Here is a 14,911-nt window from a genome sequence, read left to right on the forward strand (position 1 = left end):
CAGCTTGACTCAGCTCAAAGACTTTCCTTTAATATTATGTTTGGGGTTTGTGAGGGCAGCAGGGAGCAGAAATACCAAAGTGATGACATCTCCCTCTGAAAGGAGAGAACAATGTTGAAGAGAGGGGGTTAAACCGGCTGAGTCAGAACAATAGCTCATCATCTGCATGGGAGGACTCGGCTGGGATGACTAATGATGGCCTTGATTTGACCACTCTTGCCATGACAGCAGTGTCAGCATTCAAATCTGTGCCCATAATATTAGACAAGGCCGATGCAGAAAACTGTACCTCTTCTTGCAGAGCTTGGGTAGCCAGTAGGCACTTCTCCAGCTCCTGTCCTCGCTCCTTCAGAAGCTTCTGCAGCTCTGTCAGCTCCCGCCGGTTCTTCTCCTTATAAATGTCAATCTGCTCCTGCAGCTCCCGCGTAGATGTCTGGGATGCATCCACAATATCATTCATCTGTAGGCCCAGTGAGACGGAGACACGGCCAAAGACAGAAAGAAATGTGAGATAAAGGTCTTTGAAAGAACCTTTTCAAATCCTCCAATTCTAAAAAAAAAAAGAAATACTTCAACAGTCACAGAGATGAAAATGTTCTTCAGGCATTCTTGCTTTTACTATTTCCGCCAGTTGGCATTTCAAACCAGTGTGCCCAAATAAAGTAAGCTTTTATACCCTTTCTTGTGGCTCAAGAGTGCCTGAAGAACATTTTCTTCTATTCAAGAGAAAAATAACATTCTCTGAACTCACTGAATGTGAAACTGAATGAGCAATTGGCTTCTGCATTGTTTAAAGAACTTATTTAATAACTTCAACACTTTACTGAAAAAAAAGATGAGTATTTGCTTAGATGAACGTTAGTGCACTAGAGACTCGAGTGCACTCGCCTCCTTCTGGAGTTTCTCCACTGTGCGGTCCAGCAACCTCCTCTCATCCTCAATGTTGTTCTTCATGTTCTTGAACTGCTCTTTCTGAGTCTTCTCCTCCTGTAACCTCTCCTCCAGCTCCTTGTGCTCACTGCTCAGTTTGGTCAAGTTCCTCTATAGAAGCCCACAACATTAAAGAAGTCAAATTGTGATTGTGACAGAAATCAACATTTCTATACATGCAATCTAGTGCAGAGTTGCTAATCACATTAGAGCTGTAACAAGTAGTTCATTAATCAATGATCTGTCAACTACTGAATATTTTGATTTTCGAAAATATAAAAGTGGCTGGTAGATGTCAGATACAAAATAATTATTTAGTATTGAGTTGATGGTGAATTTGTCTGTAAGTGGCTAGTAGACGTTCACAACTAATCGGTTAATTGAGATAAAGATTCACAGATTAATAAATAATTAAAATAACCATTAGTTGCAGCCCTAAATCTCACCTGCACATCCTCCAACCGAATGGTCAGCGCCCGATTGGCTCGAGACATCTCCTCTTCTTGCTCCTTAATTTCAGCCAAAGATTCTTCCGACTGTTTTTTCTCTCTCTAAGTGGACAAACTCAATAATTTGACACTAAATATACAATTAAAAATTTCCAGTAAAAATCAATAAATTATGGATTTGAAAATGATTTTATTACTCCTCCAGAGTGACTATGATCAGAACTGCATCGATAGGAATGGTCTATCATTCAGAAATAACAGACCTTGGACTGTCGTAATTGATCAATCAGAATCAAGTATTTCACAAAGCCGTGTAACAAAATAAAACTAGCACTATTTCTGCAAATTCATCCGCCATGACCTCTCACCTCCAGTCGGCCAACTCTGTCCCCGAGCCTGCTCTCCTGTAGCTTGGCCTCATCGATGATGCGGTTGAGTTTGGCCACCTCATTTTCCAGCTCCTGTGCCCGCCGGCGCAGCCGCTCAGCCTCTTGGGTCATTCGTCCTGCTTGGCTCTCCACTGCACCCTTGGCTGCCTCCACTTCAGCCTTCTCCCGGACCACCGCCGCGCTGCTCTGCAGATCAGAACAAGACACGAGGCTTCAGTACAAAGGAAGCAAGAGTCTGTGACACTCAGCAGAAAGCGGAACAACGATGCATGATGGAACATTTGAGACACTCTCAAATGCCTCATGCAACAAAAAGCTGCCTGAAGTGCTTAGTTTCTCACTGAAGTTTTGTTGCTGTGGAGACATAGAATAATGATGTCCTGCTTTAATTCTCTCACACTTTATAATAAACCACAAATGAAGGCAATAAAATATGATTTCTCATTAGCCTCTGCTGACTGAGGGCCACACAAAGTCAGCAGGCTAAAACAGAGGACCTGGTAGTCTCCTGTGTCACTACATTCAAAGTTTTTCCACCTGGTACACTGCCCTGAGATGGCTTTTTAGATGTGTCTAGTGACCACTACCAGGGTCCAAATTTATGAATGAAGTGTGCACTTTGACTCTGACATTTCAGGGTGGAGTGCTGTGCAAGAGAGGAGGAACCAGAGACAGACAGAGATACATATCTGTGCCAGAGAAGGAGGCGGAGGCAAAGGAAGCTGACAGACAATAATGACATGACTCAATCAGTATGACTGATGACAGTTTTCAGCTGTGACGACACCCTTCCAGTGAGTAACCGCATCAGTTGACAAGTGACTTGCAAAGGTTTCTTTGGAAACAAGATTTTTACATGGAATGTAATGAAACTGGTTTGACAATCTCCTGTTTATCGCAGTGCAGTGAGGTATGTCCTCACATATACACCTGTTGACAGAGAACAACAGAAGACATCTGCAAAATCTATAGTTACCGTTTTACCATTTAAAAGAGCTGCAACAGATGAAAAGTTTAATTAAATAAACATGTGAAAGTGTCAAAAAGTTAATAAAGCACATTTCTGAAGTCCAAAAACATCACAACATGAGTGTGCACAAAAAGCATGAAAGCACGATCATCCTTCTGCACACTGAAAAAAGGTGGCACATTAAAAAGGCATCAATAGAAACTTGTTTGTTATTCTCAAGCAATACTTTTCTAGCTTCCTGCTAATGTACATAACAATCAGCAGGAAGCAAAAGCAAAAAATATTAGTTCCTTTGACTTTGATATATCAGGAAAAACTACGTGTCTCATTTAAAGCATGACATTGAAACAAATTATCATAGTAAATTTTAACTGTCATGAGATATTCACTGCACCAAAAAGTTTATAGTTTTGTAAATTACAGCGTTACTAGGTTTCTGAAGGAAGTTTTGATGGAGGTAACATATTTACAAAAAATGTACTACTCTTCACCCCTTTGTGACTCAGGTGAAAGGCACTCGTTGGTCAGCTTGTCTTGTCGTCACTGTGCGTGAATGAATAAGGGCACCTCCTGTACTACCTGGTAGAAAGGTGCCGGGTGCCTCCCTGCTTCAGTGGTGGCAGGCCAGTTAGACCTGTTTCACCGCAGAGACGCCCTCATCTCTGCCTCACCGGGTCACTTAGTTTGGTCACAGGAGCGAGAAGCCCTGTACCGACTCAATACTGACAAACACAGACATAACAGTGGCTACGTTTACATGCTAACTCATTTTCCACAATGATAACAATATTCCAAATTTGACACAGGTCATGTAAACAGCATATTCTGTTTGAAGATTCTGAATTAGGCTTTATTCCGAATGTAGCATTTTCTGATGAAGACATGTGAGATGTGCTGGTATTTATTCAAATTTTAGGGGAATTCTTTGGACATGTGTGCAGCACATTCCTAACATCCTTCATAAATGTTTTTTTTTAACCACAGCTTGTGACACTGTCATCTGGCCTGTTTATGTTCAGCGCTATGCGTTTTAAACAAACCAACTAGCCAACAGTTTTGCTGGGGTAGAGATGCACGCTCACAAGAAAAGCCCACATTTCTGGGGCTAGTCTCCACAATTTCCATGAAGTTAAATCAACACCTCTCTATATCAAAAACTAAACAGTTTTCATGAAGGTAAATAAATTTGCCCAGATGATCTGGTCTCCTGAGTAATGTTGTTACAGCAGCAACCTCACACTGCGCTGAAAACTTGTATACTAAAGGAACAGTGTGTAGGATTTAGTGGCTTTTTGTGCAACAAAGGCACAAAAGACAAAAGCCCCTATCTAGAACCAGCTTTTGGTTTGTCTGTTCTGGGCTAGAAACATGGCGGTGCAACATAATGGTATCCCACAACCTCTGTACATATAAATATATACATACACATTCTAAGACAACAACAAAAAAATCCACAATGATTCATATTTTCAGGTGATTATACACTAATGAAAAGATACTTATGAATATTATATTCAATTTCTGCTGTATTCTGCAAACAAACCACTGTAAATTTTACATACTGGACCTTTAAAGTATTGGTTTCCAAATGCTGCTAACTCTCCTTCAACCTGATGACCCAAGCCTGCATCAATGTTGTTATGAACAAGTTACTTCTGATATGAAACTATTTTTGAGGTGGTTTTCATTCATATTTCTACTACATAAAACATTCTGTAATCCCTGTGGTTGTATTAGTTGTACTCTGATTGTGTTGAGGGTGGAAGCTCAGGAATGAAAAAAGGGGTTTGGTGGGACGTAGGGCTAAACACAGCTTTCACTACAATAATAAAGCACTGATAGAGAGCGCCGGGATTGTGTCAGTGCTCCATTTTAACAACATACACAACAAGTTCAGCCCTTACTCTTCTCTGCCTGTCCCACTTCCCACACTAGGTCATTACGAGTTAAAAACATGGGCAAAGCCACCCAGCCGGAGAGAGGGAGACCCTGCTGCTGTGTGTGGCAGGAAACAGGAGGGGATGCAGTGATGAAGTGTTAACACCACTTGTGGAAAGATCAACTTTTTTTAAATTGTCAGATAAACACATAAAAGTCACCTCTATGAGAACCTATGAGCCAACTAATTTTTCATACGTTGGTTATTCAACTTCACTTCATTCTTTTCTTATTCACTGCTACACAAAGTTAATGATTCATTAAAAGTGTTAAAGCATACCTAACAATCATTGAAGGATTAGTACTAACAAAACAATCACTTTATCAGCTATTAGACAATGATTTGTTTAATTTGTCTGTTTAATAGAATTCTTTATCGCCTCTTCAAATACAAATTTAACAAAGAGACTGACAACACAGTCTGACTTCAGAGTATTGGTACAATATCATAGAAGAATATGTGGTAATACCAGACCGCTAACTCTTTTTCTCCTCTACCCAAACTCAAAGTTTGACTTGGGTCCTCGTATGTACTCAGACTGTTTGTCTAAAGTTGCACATTAACTAACTTTGTGCAGTCTTTGAAGCACAGTACGAAGGCTGGAAGTGAAGAATGTGTCCCAGGTCGTGTGCTGTGGTGAAACCATGGCTCTCTCAGTTATTACAACCAAATCAGCTTCCAGCGTAATGAAAGAGCTGATGGTCTTAAAATAAATAGAGCTGCAAGAAACCTGCTACAGAAATCCACAACCAAGCAGAGGGTTGATGATTTTCCTGAATTTAGAACACTAACTTCTCTATATTTCAGAAATCCTTTTATTATACAAAATTAATACAATCAAAAATTGAGCTATAAGTAACAAGTTCAAATGCAACTCTTAAAGACCCACTATAAGCAAGTAAAGAGTACTGTGCACCTGATTTTGTCTTTAGTTGTTCATAAGTCATTAACGCTGCATTCCGAATTGCGGTAAACAGAGAAAGGTTTCACAAATCCAGCTGCTAAAATGTTGTCATTTCTCTCCTTTCCCCATTTCTGACATTGCTCTGCATGAGTTTTGTTTTCTTTTTTTGAAGAAAAACATGTTGGAGGTATTTTTCTGCACACGTTTTTGCCCTCATCCGCCATCTGGCAAACTGTAAAAACATTTGTTCCACAAAACCCAACAGAATGGTGAACAACATAAAACACAATGCAAAGGCTGCCAAAACTCCTGGTTTGTTGATCTTTATTACACTAAAACTCCTGTGTCCTATGTTTATATTTTCCCAGGCTGAGTTACAGTGGGTCGTACATTGGCCAGTTAAAAAGAAGCATGAGCAGATTTTTATTTAGATCATTTGATTTTTGAAGTTATATTTTGTGGCTATTATGGGGAAAATTCTGTTGGTATATTTTACTATTTTGGATGCAACTATCGCAAATCAATTTTATTTTATTTCTAACCATATATTGTACATTGTTTATGTTATATTGTAAAATATGTGCATGTTCAGTGTGTGTTAAGGGGCTATAACATAGATTTCATTGTGCAAACCTGTCTTGTAAAGTGACAAATAAATTACCTTGATCCCTTAACTTCTATAACAAAACTACATTTAGCACTGTGATTTTAGTTAGAAACAGGCCCATTACAACACTCGCAAATTGATTTGGCAGATAGCAAATAAAGCTCCTCCAAAAGTTCCATGAGGAAGATGTTTTCTCTCTCATCTCCTCTTTCTCTTTCCTTTTTACTTCTACTTTACTACTAGTGAAGCTCTTTCCTGCTGTTCCTATTGTCAGTCTTCACTCACATGTTTCAAGCCTCTTTGTTCCTTCCTATTTCCTGTGTGGTCAAAGCTCATCTCCTTCACAAATTTTATATATCACTGATATATTTATTTAACTTTCTTCTGCATACTACAAAATTGTCTGTGTGATTCTCTCTATTAGGCAAATCATTGCAAAACCATAACCTCCACCTCACCATCAACTGCAGATTGTTTGACTGATTCAATACAGGAAGCTTCAACATCCACCTGCTGTCTCTGCACCACCACTTACAAGCATCTATAGATTCCAATAACAATCCTAATTGTTACATTCATGGGCCTGCATGCTATGAAAATGAAATGCATTCATGTTTTTAAAGGAGTAGACTGGAATAAACACCGATCTAGTTGACTTCTCATTGAAATATTACATCCTGGTCTTACAATTTCAGTCTAAACAAAGAGATTAGAGCCTTGCAAAGATGCTAAAATATGCGTTACAGGCTACAATAAGCCTTTTAACTCCTGTTAAGTCTGTCTAAATACAGACCAGCAACACAGTGAGTGTTGTAGACATGTATTTTAGATTTATTAGCCAGTCAGCTGCTCACTGTTTGGGTGGCGGGAGGTAAAACTAAGTCACTGATCCTGTATTTCCTTATTGTGGGTTTGAGCTTTTTGACAGCTGACATGATGTAGCCTCACTGTGACAAAGAAAAAATGCCTTGTCGCCTGGAAACAGGCCACATATCTACACATGACTTAATAAAATAAAACTGTCCAAGGTCATTCAGAGTACATGTCGTCTCCTGTATGGTATCACATAATCTGAACTTAACCCTCATATCAGGGGAAGAAATTAAAAAAAAAAAAAAACTTATTTGGCAGTAGAGAAGCCTGGATTTGCTTTGCCAGCAACAAGTATGTGTTACAAATACAACAGCACTCCTCATAAAAGCAGGTAGCCAGAGCTGAGGTTAACTGGAACAGAAGGCCTGTCATTGACTGAAAGGAAGGATTGAAGTAGAAATTAAAACGCGACAGCTGAGAAGCACTGGCATCCCTTTGGTCAAAGGAGGACGGTAATCAAATCTTGTCTTGTCCTCAGAGAACTGGAAACAGAATCCTGCTTTTAAAAGAGTGTTTGTGCAAAGCCAAACTGCACGCTTGCAGGGGTGTCTGGATGTGACAGGGATTTACAGAAAATATTGAGATTGTGACCACGCAGAAAAACTTATGTTTCTGATTCTAGAGAATTGCTTGATAAAAATCACTTTTTTTATTAATTCCTCCCTGCTGTGTCAATTGCACTCTTTGGGGTTTTTCTGTTGACAAGACAAACACCATTTGCTGAAAACAATACCCATGACTGCTATCGTCATCTAAACAAGCATAGACATAAGACATACAAATGCTTTAATGTGCTTTCATCACAGGTTGAAATGCACTTCGCTTACATGATTGGTAAAAAAAACAACTCCCTGAACTCCAGGACAGTCCCTCACTGCTTCCAATTTTTGGGTTTCCTAGGACCAGGGGCTTCATCTATAAATCAGAATTGTAATCAATCAGTTCTAGTTTATAAAAACCTTATTTTGCAATGACCTTATCTCTAAGCAAAGTCTAGACTTGATACGCAGGATTTTCCTGCTGTTCAGTCGGGGTATTGCAGTTTGGGACACATATGTAACTAAGCTTTATGAACAATGTGAGAGGAATTAATTGTTTGGCTTTGTTTGCCAGCCTATAATTTAGTCCACCAAATTCTCCATGTTGCCTGGCTTCAATCTCCACTCAATGTCATCTTCCAAAAGGTTTGTTTTCTCTTTTTGTCTGTGGCTATTCCCTAGTAAAGCCTAAATAAGGTATTTTATGCTCAGTATCTTTTATGAATTGAATGAAAGCACACTGTTGGAAAATATTATAAAACTAAGTTCTTTACAAATGAGGCCCCTGATTTGATCAAAGCTGTCTGTGATCTCATCCCAAGTTTGTGGATATTAAAAACTTCAGGATCAGTTTATCTACAACCTTTTAAAAATATTCAGTAAGAATCCATTTATTTCTCTGATGTAAAACTGGATCATGCAAGGTGAAGACAGAGAATGTGATGTGAGGTGCTGTTCCAGACGTACTACTTCATAACATTCATTACAGGAGCATTTATCAAAATTAAGAATGTTAGTTGAGTGTGACTCTTGTCTTCCAGGCTGCACAGTGCCAAATCTCAAATCAAAGACACATTAAAGTCTCAGCAGAAAGACAAAGAGGGGAGAAACTCTTGTTCGAGTTTTCCAGGCCAAAGGCCAAAGAAGACAAGGTTTGAATAAACCAGAGAGCGAGAGAAGGAACGCCCAAAATCCACATCCCACACAACAGATCAAGTCTGAAGACACATTTACAAAGAAGTCCAAAGTCATGTACTGAACCAATCAGCTGTCATCATTAATGATATAATATTAAAAAGGAATTTAAAATGCAACAGAAGGCCAAAATCTGGATTAGAAAAACACTGAAAAATGCAAAATTGCCTTCACAAGACTTAACTTCAAAAATAAACATACTGACTGCCTTTAAAGCACTAAAAACTCTCAGGTTTTAAACACTTGTCTCATATGTTTCTGGTCATCTCAAGAGGAGGTGTGCATTTAACTCAACTCCAAGAAGTTCTTTTGGCAGATTAGACTCCCACCACATCAGCACTCACAGGCAAGGTAAAGGAACAACAAACACAAAAATCCATATTACTGCCTGGTTTCAGACAGACGTGACCCTCATATGGGTGCGCAGCAACATTTTCTGAGCTGAACCTTTACTGACTGAACTGCTGCTGGGTATTTAGCTCCTGTCTCTTTTAAGAGTGTTTAATGTCATCAATCTATAAAGTTATCATTAAAGGTATTTGTAGACCTAGAAGACCTCATATTTCAACAAGGATAAACAGCTAATTCTCTGTCAAGATCCAGAAAGTCTCTCCATCATTTCCTTCCTCACTCGCTGCCCTGCGTCTCTCTCCTCCATCAGCTCCTAAAGCTACACTGGGAAATATAGCGCTATCATCAAACACACAGACTCATGCGGGAGTCTTTACTTTCAAAACAAGCCTGAGGGGGGACTCTTCTCTGGGCTACGTAAGTTTGATGATCAGACAGTGAGACTTCAGTTCACACACTGACAGAGATTACGCGAGAGGCAGGCGGCGATACAGGCAAGAATGACACCAGCCCAAAAATGAACTGCATTTAGTTGAGCAGGAGATCACTGCAGAGTCTTGTGTGGAATCCATGGAGTTAGGAAATGAAAAAATACAGCATTAGGGATTGAGGTTACAGATGAGAGCGTGATAACAATGTGGCCGTGTTGCACACTGTGGCTTAGGGCTGTAGGTGAAACATAACAAGAGCTGGAAATGGTGTGATAAGCACAAGGCTCTGTCTTTACAGTCAGGAGGGAGAGCACAGGTGAGACCTATTAAAGCCTCTAACACTGAGAATCTAGAGCGCTGCGGAGATGGAGATGCAACTGTAGCACCCTGAAGAGGCAAAAATGAAAAGATCCAAGCCTCTCTCCCGCAAGACAGAGCGGGTGCACTGTAACCGAGCTGGAGATGAGTGAAAAAGGAGGTCTGCAGGGTGCACATTCTCCACTTTGACCCCGACATTCCTGGAAACAAACCCTTCTCTCTCCTCGCCGCACCTCATCTTTCCACATTTTTTGCATACCAGTACATGCTGACATGAAAGATCAAATCCATTTCCAAACGGGCAGACATCTTTTGTTACAGAACATTAAGAACTCAGATAAGTGGTGCTCAAAATAAGCAAATTCATATCTTCTCAGGAAAGCATGACCAACATTTTTCCAAGCTTGATGAAATTCCATGGATTTCACCTCATTGAAAACACAATGCAGCTTTCAATTTAAGACACAAAACAGGCCCCTCGCTCCTTTCAGGGGGTCAGCAACGCATCCCCTTTTTCTCCAGCATACTGACCCACTTATTCAACATGTCCCAACCCCCCTGCTATTATTGTGTGAAACAAACTCATCATTCATCATTGGCTGAGGTCCGCAATTACCCCCACTCTTTCAGGGCACAGAAAGAAGAGGGGAAACGACGCATCTCAGGAACGGGAGCTCATTAGATTAGTGATGGCTTGCCACTGCAATTAACTAGTATACAGAGCAATTTAGTGCTCCAGTTTCCAGCATTCATCCTCACATGGGCCACTCTGGTCACCGCAAAACGTCTGGGCCAGATTTAAAAAAAAGCCATTTTCTCTTTTAATATTAGACTTTCTCATAACCTAACAATTATTTTCATTCTGATTAATCTTGATTAATCTGCAAATTGATTTCACAATTAATCATTTATTCAATAAAATGTCAGAAAAAGAAAAATTCTCATCACCAATTCCCAGAGCCCAAGGTGACATCTTCAAATTGTCTCTTTAGTCAAGCCCAACAGCCCAAAACCCAAAGACTCTTCATTTTCTATCGTATATGACAAAGAAAAGCAGCAAATCCAAGAAGCTGGAACCATCAAACATTTGACATTTTTGCTTGAACAATGACTTAAACAATTAATCGATAATCAGAAGAGTTGGCAACTTATTTTCTTCTAATTGACTATTCTTGGATACAATACATCCTGTCTATTTTAAAACTAGTGTCTCAGTGCCACAGATGTGAAATTACACTGCAGCACTCTTAATATGGCACTTTCTTAAGTTTTAATATATTTTCTGGTGAGAACGTAACCATTTAGATTCCCAATGTGTGGTCCATTTATCCAAACAACGCCTATTTGTAAATTTGCTCCAATGTTTTTGTAATGAGACGTTTCTCTACTGTCCCAGAATTGTCCCACACACCGTATTTTTGGTGTCCCAGATGTGAATTTTATTTTACCTGGGATGACAGGACATGTCCCGTTCTTCGCACTACAGACAATGTATTTTCATTACAAAAAAAACCCATAATGTCTAGAAATACATTATTAAGAGTCACTGAAAAAAACTTATTTACCATGAAGCTCTAACTCCAAAATGATTAATTGCATGTATTTTATATGTCACTGAATCAAATCTTATCATCTCTTTGTACACTGCCCCGATACAGTATAAGCAGTTAAATCATAAATGGTGCCACTGTATAGATGTATTTGAGTTAATGTTTCTGAATAATAACTGATAGGCACAGTTCTCTAATCTACAAATGTCTCACAAAGTCTGATCTGAGGACAGAGCAGTAATTCAAGGACACACAAATGGAAGGCTCAGAAGAGTGAGAACTCTTTCATATCTTAAAAGAGAAACAAACAATGACTTCATCTGGCCAAGTGTTTACAAAGCGCTGAGGGTAAACCCCTGATGACAGACCCTCTCGGGGGAGCAGTACCTCTGTTCGACAAAAGGAAATGTTCTCATAGACTCCTGCTACAGAGAGCTGCTGTGGACCCCCGCCAGGCCTGCAGGAAGTCCAGAACAACGACAGCTTCCAGTCTTTGAGACAAACAGGACACACGTGAGTCACACGGCGACCTACTGAAAACAATGTGTCTTCAGTCCTTTCAGTGTCCTGTCTCCTGCCATGCATATCCCATCTAAACTCACCTTCCTCTATTTTCGAACAATCGTTGGCAAAAACTCTGTGCTCTAAAGAATACGTACTTCTAATTTTCCAGTTTTAAATAATGGCTGGTTAATTACTGGTGCTACTCTCACAATTGTGCGGAATAACACTGATTTTCATTGCAGATGGTACAAAGAGATAAATATGGAGGTAAAAACAAAACTGTGTCTGTTTCTGAGTATATCAGGCCCATTAACTGAGACTTGTTATGAAGCTACAATGATGACCTTGCCAGTAAAGGCAACTCCTAACAGTTTCATATACAGATAAATGTTTAAACACTGTTCTTCCTGTAACATGTTCCTCCCTAGAGGAACAAGCTGAGATAAGAAAACACCTCCACACTTGACTGGCAAGAGAGACTTCCCATGAAAAATGATGACAAACTACATTTTTCTGTTACACAGTGTTTCGTTTTCATTTTATCTGTTTGTTCTGGTGATGTCTGAAGTGTGTGAACTGGAGCTGAGCTTAATTTCCACTTGTTTCAAAAAAACAGTTGTTCAACAATGTCTCACTGCTGTGGGTGACGGCTCATTGATGCTGATGCGACTTACTCCTTTGATACTGAAATGTGGTATTAATGACGAGACATTTTTTCGATAGTCCATAGTATTGAAGCAGTTTGGACAGTGCAGTAAAAATATCAAAGTTTGGTACCCAGCCCTACTCATCACCAGTAGAAACTGGGAGCAAAACCTACAGATTTATAACACAGCAGACATGCAAAAAAACATCTGCTTATCAAGGTATAAAATCTATGCATGTACAAGTATGACTGGAATTTAAAGGGTTAACATAAATGTGGGAGTAACTCTGTAAATATTGAAAAGGCAGCTGCTAACTTGTACAACATGTACAGTATATACATAAGGCTACAGTGGTACGACTGAGGCACCAAATGCTCTAAGAATCTATTACTCACTGAGGGAGACTGAAGAGGAGAATACTGAGTGCAAGTCTGTGGAATTATGTGGCTGGATGATAATATTTTCAGGATCTTGATTTACTCAGGACTTCTTCTTTGCTCTCTGATGTTTGTATGTATGTTGACATCATGAATTCCACATATTTTTCAAATGCAACACAGCCAATGAAACAAGGCCTCTTTGCCTCATTTTCCTGCTCTCACTGCCAATCCTGTTCACACTGATTGCAGTACAAAGCTTATTCTGGATATAATGTGGCCTGTTTTAAAACCAGTGTCTCGGTGCCACAGATGTGAAACTATGGTAAAGGTGTTAATAACATCACTTCAAAGCAGCACCTCAACCTCTGATGACCAAAATATGGCACAACTTGCAATGCAAAACACACACAGAAACAGTTACAGCTCCCCTGATGCAGTGCTTATCTCCATACTCCTCTGTGATAGGGTGTGTTTTTGGATTGAGGGAGGGCTAGAGTGAAGGATATGAGAAGAAGGGAACACGAGAGGGGAAAGGGAGGGAGGAGCAAGGAGGGAGGAGGGGAAACAAACAAGGGGCTGATTACCTGCTTGGCCTCCTCCAAAGACGACTGCAGCCGGCTTATTTCCTTCTCGTACTGCTCCTTCATCTTGTCCACCTCCTGATCGTGAGCGGCCACCTCCTCTTTCAGGGCTCCTTTCAGAGCTGTCAGCTCCCTCTCTCGTCTCCTCAGCACCTCTTCCTGCTCCTCCTTGGCAAGGAGAACCTCCTGCATCTCCAGCTTCAGTTGCATCATGTCCTGTAGAAAATGAGGAGTTGGTAACTTGGTTTGGTAACGTCAGAATTTGCAGAATCAGACTGGAGTTGACCTGCAGAGTTTGATCATTACCCTTCAGTTTGCTGTTTTCTTTGGTGAACGCACAAATTTCTAGAGCCCATATCTCCACAACTCAGCAACTTGCACCAAAAAAACTGCAGTTTGTTGTTCAGTAAGTTTATTCTGTAGTGTCTCTAGAGAGAAATCTTTCATACAAAGCCTTCACCAATAGAAGTTGCTAAGGTTCTTCAGAAAGGTTTTCAGTGAACTAAAATGTATTCTGTGTTATTTTAGTGTAGCAAACTATGCCAATATTGAACTGTAGTGTAGGATGTAACAAATAATTGAGTACCTTCCAGACATACTAGTTTCTACACTGGTGGCACTGTAGATTAAACTTTTAAATACAGTGTGAAATGGCCCCTTAGTGTTAGCTCACTCAGAAAATACATTTTACCATATGGTTTAATGCACAGGTTTTTAGTATTCAAGAACGAGAAAGGAAAAAGCTTTCATTCATCATGGTGGCACTTACATTCAGCCACATGTTCCACAAGCTTATAGCAAAAAGAAAGTCTTTTTTCTTTTCTCTAAGACAATGAAGACTGCATTACCGCTAAAATGATGTCTTTCTCTCCATCAGCAGCTGACTTCTTGGCCGAGTCAAGCTCGTCATGCATCTCTGACAGCTGGTCCTGCAGGTCTCTGATCTCCGTCTGGTATTGCTCCCTCTCCATCTTCACCTGGAACAGCCTGACAAACCACACAACATGTCACAACACATTACAGGCTCTCTACATACTGTAGATAAGCACATACACACCCACACATCTGACACTTCATTCACACATACAAATGGCAACACCTGTGCTGGGTCTGATGTGAGGCCCACAGAGAACAGAGGTTAAAACGAATACCTGACCGATGGCAGACCAATAATGTCTAAACTGCCTCTACATGACAACATTGAGGGGGAGTATGATAAGTGATGCGAGACACCTCAAACAAATCATCACACAGCCGTGTAGGCTAAAGCAGAACATCTATTCCTGCTGGAAGAATAGATGAAGATGGGAGAAACCGTTAACTGACCATATAACAGCGATGTTCCAGATTTGATT

The 14,911-nt window shown here is 40.1% G+C and overlaps 1 protein-coding gene across 1 annotated transcript in view; it reads right to left on the reverse strand.

The window, feature by feature from the left end:
* The window catches only part of cgnl1 (cingulin-like 1), a 38,328-nt gene that overhangs the window by 11,783 nt on the left and 11,634 nt on the right, over positions 1–14,911 (reverse strand). The window contains exons 7-12 of the mRNA XM_084717842.1: positions 14,405–14,543; positions 13,560–13,772; positions 1,748–1,954; positions 1,377–1,481; positions 889–1,041; positions 290–460 (exon numbers count right to left, since the gene is read on the reverse strand). Of these exons, the coding sequence (XP_084573968.1) occupies positions 290–460; positions 889–1,041; positions 1,377–1,481; positions 1,748–1,954; positions 13,560–13,772; positions 14,405–14,543 (988 nt within the window). The remainder of the gene's footprint in view (positions 1–289; positions 461–888; positions 1,042–1,376; positions 1,482–1,747; positions 1,955–13,559; positions 13,773–14,404; positions 14,544–14,911) is intronic.

This window comes from Lutjanus erythropterus, chromosome 1, assembly GCF_056507025.1.
Source record: "Lutjanus erythropterus isolate fLutEry1 chromosome 1, fLutEry1.hap2, whole genome shotgun sequence".
NCBI lineage: Eukaryota > Metazoa > Chordata > Actinopteri > Lutjaniformes > Lutjanidae > Lutjanus > Lutjanus erythropterus.